This window comes from Kogia breviceps, chromosome 1 (genome assembly GCF_026419965.1).
Source record: "Kogia breviceps isolate mKogBre1 chromosome 1, mKogBre1 haplotype 1, whole genome shotgun sequence".
NCBI lineage: Eukaryota > Metazoa > Chordata > Mammalia > Artiodactyla > Physeteridae > Kogia > Kogia breviceps.
In genome coordinates, this window is record NC_081310.1 from 79,819,366 (window position 1) to 79,829,341 (window position 9,976).

The window sequence follows — 9,976 nt, forward strand, 5'->3', positions numbered from 1 at the left end:
GTGGCAGATGCGTACCCCTCGTCTGCTGAGGGCAGCTAGAGGGGGGGAGGAGGAGAGTACCATGGAAAGGGGTTATGGGGTGAACATTTAGAGCTAGAAGACACTGTCATACCAATGTTGATGTCCCTGTCCCTGAGCTTAAAAATGTCAGTGCAGTGAGGGCCTCATCAGTCTTAGCGGCTATGTATACTCTCCGAGCCAATGATCAGATCGCCAGCATGGCAGAGAAGGAAGAGGAAAGGGGCTTGAGCAAGGGTTGGCAGGATCTTGATTCTTTTTGCTCTATGGTCGGTACTTCCATAGGAAGTGTTGGAGCTTGCTGCATGCTTTGCTGTTCCAAGTCAAAAAATCTATAAGAAAATAAACAGACCTTTGAATCTGTCTGATTGTGTATTGAGCTTATCAGTGTCCTCGGGGTGTTTTGCTTGGACCCATGGATAAGGTACATAATTTTACTGGTCAGCTTGGCTAGGATGTGGTGCCCAGTTGTTTGGTCAAACACCAGTCTACGTTTTGCCGTGAAGGTATTTTTCTTTTTAGATGTGAGGAGCATTTAAATCAGCAGACTTTGTGTAAAGCGGATTACCCTCCATTATGTAGTAATCATCCAATCAGTGAAGGCCTTAAGAGAAAAGACTGAGGTCCACGGAAGAGGGAGGAATTCTGCCTTCAGACTACCCTCAGCCTCAAGACTGCAGCATTAACTCACAGGAACGTCCAGCCTGCTGACCTGCTCTGTGCACCTCAGACTTGCCAGCCCCACAATCGCATGAACCAATTCCTTAAGATAGATCAATCTCTCTCTCTCTCTCTCCCTTCTATTTCTTCCATTTCTCTGGAGAATCCTGACTCAAAGAGGTACCAACTTTGCTAATGGAAAGAAAAATAATTTAAATGTCACACACAATTGCCGACACTCCACACCAGCACTGCTTTTGAGGGAAGGCAGGGCTTGACGTAAAGCAACTGAAAACGAGAGGCTCTTTCATGTTTGAAACAGGATGCTGTAACGAACAGGCGGTGATCTTTCCTGACGTCCACAGCTGGGGAGCTACAAAGACCCCATCTGAAGTTCAAAGAATTGGAAGCTGCTGAAGCCAGCCATGTCCCATCTGGCCACTCATGTATAAAGAAGGACTGAGAGGAAGGACTTTTGAAGGACTGAAGTATTTTTGAAGAGAGGTCCAATTATTTCCCTTCCAGAAACCAAGCTCCACAGAATCACTTGTCATTCTGGGGCATCTGCCAGAGAGTGATGAGTTGTTCCCCAGCTGGATGTCTGCCTGGCTCTGACTTGCAGATCTGGCCCCGACACCAGTACCAGCGTGTGTTAAGTCGATGGGATGAGAGCCCTGAGAGAGAGGGCATGTAGGCACAGCCAGACAAGGCAGGGTGAGGCGTGCCCCCTCATGCCTCACCTCATGCCTAGTTCTCAGGAGGTATAGAGGATAGGTCCTGCTCGCTCCTGCCGCCACGGGCCCCACAGCGGGGACACAGAGTGTAAATGAGATGGAGATACAAGCATTCTGGGCACTGTTATGGTGTGGGGCAAAGAGAACGTGGCACAAGGCATCAAACAACCAAGGATTAGCAGGCTTCCCCGTGGGCACTAATTTAGGGAGGTGTCTCTTTTCACTCTCTTCCTCCATTCCTCAACACCAGAGGGGCAAGTGCAGGGATGCAGTCTCCCCTCCAGGCCACGAGAGCCACGAGCCAAGACTGCACCGTGATAAGCACTTGACATATATTACGATGATTAGTAGCAGTATTTTCTCTCCTTTACAGAGTGGCATCTGAGGCACAGAGAAGTAAAAAAATCTGGTCAAGGTCACAGAGCTGAGTGCAGGGGCTGGACTCCTAACCCCAGGCATTCAGAATGCAGAGCCCAGGGTTTTGACCTAAACTATATTGAATATGAAATTTATTTTTCAGGTACAGAACCCTAGTTATTGTTATTCAATATCTCAAGGTGGACCAGCAGATAAGTCAGGAGGCACCATGAAATACAATTTTCCAGCGGGTCAGAGTCTTTCTAAATAGATAGAAAAAAGGAACAAGGCCAGTCACACAGACAGGCACACACATAGGATGTGAGTGTGAGGCCTAAGAAAACCTTGTGACTCTTAAAAAAACAATTTAGCCACTGAGTTGGTGAGGCTAAATCTGTTATCCAATTATAAAGTGACATTGATGAGGCTGAGGGAATGTCCTTTTACGTTCTACCTTCACCAGTTTCTAATCCTTGCTTCATTGCTTGTACTTTTCTGCCTTAAGAGCCTGTATTCTGAGAGTGGAGAGCTGTGCTGAGTGAACGGGAAGGGTAGCGTCCAATGGCCTGGCATTCTCAGGTGGACGTCTGGCTTCTGAGCCCCCCCACAGGAAACTTCGTCGTTGGGAAATTTGCTGATGTAAACACGGACTGACAGGGGAAAGATTTCTGTTTGAGAACTTTGTCCAAGTGAAATCTTAGGATCATGGGAGGGACTTGGGGAGGCATCTGGGCCATTGCTTCCCTGAAGCTTGGTCCGGCATCCAGCCCTAGAGATTCTCATGTCGTTGGTCTGAGGCAATCCCTGGAGTTCATATTTTTAAAATGTTCCTCAGTTGACTATCATGTGCTGTGAGCCTCTTTTAACACTTTTAACGCTGCAACTACAACAACAACTACAATGTCCACTTTTGCTTGGTTAACTCTAGTGATGGGTTTCTCACTACTTCCTGGGGTAGCCCATTATGTTTTGAGACAGTGCTGATTGTTCAGTATATTTTTCCTTAGTTTGGATAGAAATCCACATTTTGGTAGGTTCTACCTATTGGTCTTGGTGTGTTCCTTCCACCTGAGATGAATTATTCCTTTAATAGCAGCAGCTGTAGTCTCTGAAAGACTGTGGAAAGTCCTTTCTTGGTCTGTGATATGACCCACTTACCTCTGAGAGTTTACCTAGAGCTTGCTTCAGAGTTTGTCTCCACATGGCCATCATTCATCCTTTGCTGTCAGAAAGTTTTCTCACTCTTTTGTGCATATAAGCTTTATTCCTCAGACAACAGTAAACCCTGTTCCACATCCCTTTCCACCTGAGCCCCAGTACCTGGGTCCTCAGTCTGGGCTGTGTCCCTGACCCACCTCCTGGCTAGTGGGGGAGTCTTAGTGACACTATGATGGCTTTTTAAACCCACTGGGATGTTCTCTTTAATATCAAGTGTGCTTTTTATCTTTGACATTCTGTTTTCTTTTCATATCACTTATTAGCTGTGGTTCTCAAATAGGAGTGATTTTGTCTCCCTAGGGGACATTTAGCAAAGTCTGAAGACACTTTTTGTTGTAACAACCTGTGTCTGTGTGGATGCTACTGACATCTGCTGGTTAGTGACTAGGGTATGCTCAACCTACAATGCAGAGGACAGGCCCCAAGACAAAGCATTACTCACCCCCAAATGTCATTTGTACCAAGGCTGAAAATCTTAGCTTATTAGCATTAAAAAAGCAAAGACTTAAATTTTTTTTTTTTAAAAAAGCAAAGAAATGAAGGCAGGCAAGAGAAACGAGGAGGCTGCAGTGATTGTGTGCAGCCTGCAGCTGAGGTTCTGGGCACTGCATCCTCAGAGAAACAAATGAGGAAATAACCCAGGCAAAGGCGAGGTTTCCAGGGCTCATGGGGAACCCTAACTATAAAGAAGCCAGAAAGGAGTCACATATATTTGCTCCCTGTAGCCTGGTTTTCCCCAAATGTGACATATTTCCCCCTCATGGTATGTAACAGAATTTTAAGATAAACATATTTAAGAAAAAAAGTGAATGTAATTACTTTGCTGCATAGGAGTAATTAACACAGCATTGTAAATCAACTATACTTCAATTTAAAAATGAGTTATTAAAAAATCAAAAAAAAGAAAGAAAAAAGTGAGTGGATTTAAAGAATATATTGATAACTGAACCGCTGGTACAGTGATATGGCAAAGATTGTAAAATGGTCGGTAAATAATGTCTGCGACAAGGCCATTGCCTTGTAGAAAAAAAAGAGTTGCTGGTGTGAAATGGAGCAAAGAGGAGTCAATGTGCATCTTTGCTCTTAATGGGAAAGGGAAGGAGTTGCGATTTGGCAAGGGATGCAATAGAACTTACTGTTCTTGGCGTTCATCTCAGCATAGTACTTGTTGCCACCCACGGACTTGCCAAACATAGTTCTGTAAATATACGTGGCACCATCCAGCCACTTCCACTGTTGCCTCTGCAAATAACAGGAGACAGGAGACATGTACACGTCAGCCTGCCCACCTGCTCACAGCCCAGACCCATGTAAAACATGGTTCTCATTGTAAAAACTGGGAAAGCACAGAAATGTGTAAAGATGGGAAAAGAAGAAAGTCACTCCATTTAATCTCTAGGAGGAAAACATTACTAATATTTTACTATATTTACTTTTGGTGAAACCATTTTTGTCTATCACAATATTTTTATATATTGAAAAATGTGGTGGCCTTTAAAATATATATTCAATTTTGTAGCATCTTGCATTCCAAACATTTTTTAATGGTAAGAATGCACCATAATTTACCGTACTAATTCTCCTATTGATTGATGTTTACGTTGTTTCCAATTTACAATTATTGCAAAGAATACTGCTATGAACCACTTTATTTACAAAGCTGTTTCTGTACTTAAAATTCTTCTTTTTTTTTTTTTTTTTTTTTTTTTGCGTTACGCGGGCCTCTCACCACCGTGGCCTCTCCCGTCGCGGAGCACAGGCTCCGGACTCGCAGGCCCAGCGGCGGCCATAGCTCACGGGCCCAGCCGCTCCGCGGCACGTGGGACCCTCCTGGACTGGGGCACGAACCCGCGTCCCCTGCATCGGCAGGCGGACTCCCAACCATTGCGCCACCAGGGAAGACCTTAAAATTATTCTTTAAAGCTAGAATCACAGAAGTAGAATTAATGGCCAAAGGCATGAATATTTTGAGGATATTGATATTTATTGCCAAACTGCTTTCCAAAAACAGTTCAGTTGTAGGAATTTACATCCTCATTTACTGGGAAATTTCTGCTTATCCTTAAAAATATTATTCATTAAGACAAAGCAAAAGTCTAATAATCTGATAAGCAAATTATATTGTTATTCTAATTTACATTTCTTTGATAACTAGAGACATTGCACAATTTGTTAGACTGTTTATTAGCCTCAGTCATGAAGGTAAAAAAATTAAATTACAAAAAAAATCTGGTAGAAATTGATGTAAGTATTTATCCTATCTCTGAATGAGAGAGCTCTGATTGATAGCAATGTGAATATATAAAAATGTAAAATTCATTGTATAAAATATATGTAACATCTAAGGCAAAGTTTATCAAGAAACAGAAAGTCTGGGGTTTTTCTCCTTGTATTCTTTGCATCTTGGGGGGTTAACATAGAAGCCCCACTAAGAATCTGTAAACTGTAGATCCCACATAGAGACCTCAGCAACCTCACATGTTATTTCTTACTATGAGGTATAGAAGTGGGTAAAATGAGGGACCAGTGAAGAAAGTTTAGGATAACATAAAAAACATGATAGCATCTAGCAAAAAGCTTAGCTGAAAGTTTCCAACTTTAACTCAAGATCTAATGGGAGTTTAACTAAGCTTGGTCTCATAACGGGTCTGTGTGTGTATCTGTTTATTTGTATATACCCATATATACTTACACAAACTTCCTTTGAAAGGCTCTGAAGAGCTGGTAATTTTGTGTTCAAAGATGTAGGAGAACTTTAATTAGATAGGTCTGTAAGTGGAGGAAATTGTTTCCTCCCTAACCTTGAAGCCTTGGCCTCTATCAATCGGAGGCAGGTGACTGAAGAAAATCTGTTGTGTGTTCCCTTGTCAGTAAGCCTGGGGCTGTTTCCCAGAGAGGGGCTATCTATCTGGCTTTCCCAAGGGGCCATTTGTGGGCCAAGTCTGAGGTTACCTTCTGCAGGTCATGCAGGCAGATCCATACGGGCTTGTTTCTTCGATAGCCACCTATGTACATTGCTATGGTGTTGGCTTCCTTTAAATTCAGGATAGATGCCAGGTGGGCTCCATTTCCATACAACTGACACTCAAGCTGAGGGCAAGGAGGAGATGTGAGGTTTAAAAGCACAGCCCACAACCTAAATATCCATTGACAGAGGAATGGATAAAGAAGATGAGGTATGTATACACAATAGAATATTACTCAGCCATAAAAAAGAATGAAATAGTGCCATTTGCAGCAACATGGGTGGACCTAGAGATTATCATACTAACCAAAGTAAGTCAGACAAGGACAAATATCATATGATATCACTTGTATGTGGAATCTAAAAAAATGATACAAATGAACTTATTTACAAAACAGAGATAGACTCGCAGAGTTAGAAAATAAACTTATGGTTACCAAAGGGGAGGTGGGGGGAGGGATAAATTAGGAGCTTGGGATTAATATGTAAACACTACTATATGTAAAATAGATAACCAACAAGGACCTACTGTATAGCACAGGGAGCTCAATATCTTGTAATAACTTATGAGAAAAAAGAATATATATATATGTATATATATGTATAACTGAATCACTTTGCTGTACACCTGAAACTAACACAACATTGTAAATCAACTATATTTCAATAAAAATTAGAGAAAAAAGAAAAGCTCAGCCCTCACCTCAGAACCCTAGAGCACCAGGCAGCATGGGCACACACAGCCCCTGCCTCCCCTTGGGATCTAAGTCCCACAGAAGACTTCCTGTCACCTTGGGAGAAAACACAACTGTCACAGGTGTCAGGCCTCAGAGGGGGAGGCAGCTCGAGGCAAGGACACAAGCTTTAGGGTCAGTGGAAGTGCCTGGGGTCCTGGTCTTGCCTGTCTTTACTGTATGTGACCTTGACAAGTCACTTCACCTCTCTTCCTTATCTGTACATGGAGGAAATAATTAGGGCTACACAAGGGAGTTGTTAGGAGGATAGAATTGTTAAAATTATGTATTATAATACTTCACTTCAACAAACCTAAGAAACCACTGATTGTAAAATGTGCTGTTCTCTAACAAGACACTTACTGCCCAAATAAAGAAATCATTTTAAATACACACATTTTATAGCTAGACAGAGATATATACTTTATGCTCTTTGGGGGTTGTGTTACAGGATCTGCCTACATAATAAAACAAATTAATTTAATAAAAACATGGTTTTGGCTGTGGTTGCTACTCTCATGTTTGCCTTTGAACTTGCTCAGGATTAGATATGGTGACTGCTTAATGATAATTTACCAACCACTTGATAATACCAGAATGTTTTTATACCCATAATTTCTTTTTTTATTTTAATTTTATTTTTTAACATCTTTATTGGAGTATAATTACTTTACAGTGTTGTATTAGTTTCTGCTGTATAACAAAGTGAATCAGCTATACATATGCATATATCACCATATCTCCTCCCTCTTGCATCTCCCTCCCACCCTCCCTATCCCACCCCTCTAGGTGGTCACAAAGCACTGAGATGATCTCCCTGTGCTATGCGGCTGCTTCCCACTAGCTGTCTGTTTTACATTTGGCAGTGTATATATGTTCATGCCACTCTCTCACTTCGTCCCAGCTTACCTTCCCCCTCCCCATGTCCTCAAGTCCACTCTCTACGTCTGTGTCTTTCTTCCTGTCCTGCCCCTAGGTTCTTCAGAATGTTTCTTTTTTTTTTTTAAGATTCCACGTATATGTGTTAGCATACGGTATTTGTTTCTCTCCTTCTGACTTACTTCACTCGGTATGACAGACTCTAGGTCCATCCATATACCCGTAATTTCATTTGACTTTTAAATTTGTGATGCACAGAGAAGCTGGATTACCAGTCAACGTGTAGTGAGTATACCAGTTACAAAAGATTCCTGGGACAGAAGAGGCAACAGGCTCCATCTGTTTAAATGATGTTTCCCTTTCCTTTCAGTTCACACAGCTAGAACTCAGAAGGCTGCATCTTTGGTCCAAGATCGGGTCTTCCTGTCATTTTAATTGCCACCTCCAGAAGTCTTGTGAACTAAGATGCCAGCTAGGAACCAAGGAGCACAGCAGCCATGGTGTCAATTTCTCTGGTCCTTCCTGGCACCTTCTCTGCAATCTGGTTCAGGAGTGGTTAACTCTGCTAAGGCTTGGTATCCATCATGTGGATCGTTTGTGCCTTGAAAACCTGAATTGAGCATCCACCGTGTGCCACAGGCTTTTTGCAAGTTCTTTTCAGGAATCCTCCCAAGAACCCCATGGGATAAAAGTGTTATCCCCATTTTACAGAAGAAAACTGGTAAAGTGAGGTATAGCAGCAACTAATGCATGGCAGAGCGTGATTTAAACTCGGGTCTATATTATTTCAAAGTCCCCCAGATATCTTCCTCTTCGTTTTGGTAGAATCAGTGTTGGACTCTCCAGGGACAGGCAGTACAAACATCTGTCCAGGATTTTTCCAAGTTGCTTCCCAAGAACTGAGGAGAAGTCCACTGCTGTCTATGAGCTTTTTCTTCTTTCAGTGGACAGAATCTGGGAGGCCCTTTCTGTGTTTGGCTCTTTTTTTCTTTTTTGCTATCATTCACATCTGCTTAGGAAAGCATTGCATTGGGGCCAACTTCCCTGGGTTTGCTCTGCTGGTTATTCTCCGTGTAATCTTGGGAAAGTCGCTTATGCTCATACTGCATTGCAATTTTTTGTTTAAATGTCACAATCTTGCATCAGTTCTGCACTTTTTAAGGCCAGAAAAGATCTTTTCATCCTCAGTAGCTATCATGTGATAGGTGCTTCCGCATTCTGAGTTATTGATTTACAGGGATTCTGAGGCCATTCTGGGCCCAGATCACATCGCATTTCCCCACGTAGCTCCCTGGTCAGTCACTTCAGTTTAACCACAATTCAGAGACACAGCAGACTCCCAACACTCTGAAGTAACTTATTCTGACTGGCTATGTGGGTATCTCTTAGAAAAGCGTCAGTGAAATAAAACCAATACATTTGTTGGGTTATGGAGACAGTGAGGCCTTGCATTTGTCTGGAATGCTTCACTCTCCATCAGGTGGCTCTGAGGCTGTCTACACACGGCTCTCTTTTTTTTTTTTTTTTTTGTGGTACGCAGTCCTCTCACTGTTGTGGCCTCTCCCGTTGTGGACCACAGGCTCCGGACGCACAGGCTCAGCGGCCATGGCTCACGGGCCCAGCCGCTCCGCGGCATGTGGGATCTTCCCGGACCGGGGCACGAACCCGTGTCCCCTGCATCGGCAGGTGGACTCTCAAGCACTGCGCCACCAGAGAAGCCCTACACATGGCTCTCTTGCTGGTAAATCTTGTATCGCAATTCAGTTGTTCCTTCTGTAAGTTCCTCATCTCATCGTCTTTGGATTTATGTATTTCTGTCTTTCTCCCAGACAGTGAACTCCTTGAGGGCAGGCTGTTTCTTGCTCATCCTCATGTCTTTGCAGCCCATCCAGGGTCTGGGCCTATAACACATATGCTCCATCAATGCTTACACAGTTAAAGGAGTTGAGCACATAACCCTCTACTCTCCATTTCACCAGCCAGGTTACTTCTCAGGATGCCAAGGAAGGACCCTTGGCTCTGAGTTGAATGATAACCTGGAGCTTTGGGTAGCCCCTTGCTCTAGAGAAGCTTCTCCAAGCATGGGCCAGATTTCTTACCTCAGCATCAGACCAGTTCCTCAGCTTCTGGAAGTATCCCCAGCACCAGGACTTGTAGTAAAACCATCCAGTAGCACAGCTAGGTCTCAGGATGATGGCTGCACACAAACAAAAGGCAATTACAAGTTATGATGGCAAAAAGAAGCAATTCCCACACCTGAGCCAGTTTAAGACCTGGCTCCCCTTGAACGGAGGGAAGGCTAAGTGTCCTGGAGGAAGGATCCCTCCCTGCTGCCGAATCTTCATACTGCTAATCTTTCTCATAGCCTTCTCCAAAAGGGACCGTGGGCTTTTACCAGAGTAACTGTGCAT

At 43.3% G+C, this 9,976-nt stretch overlaps 1 protein-coding gene across 1 annotated transcript; it reads right to left on the reverse strand.

Moving 5' to 3' along the window:
- Positions 1-282: 282 nt before the first annotated feature.
- REG4 (regenerating family member 4) lies at positions 283-9,976 on the reverse strand. The gene is made up of 5 exons (XM_059064302.1): positions 9,961-9,976; positions 9,665-9,762; positions 5,940-6,077; positions 4,124-4,229; positions 283-350 (listed from the first exon to the last, which is right to left on the reverse strand). Exons 1-5 carry the CDS (start codon positions 9,974-9,976, stop codon positions 283-285), a joined length of 426 nt encoding a protein of 141 aa, XP_058920285.1.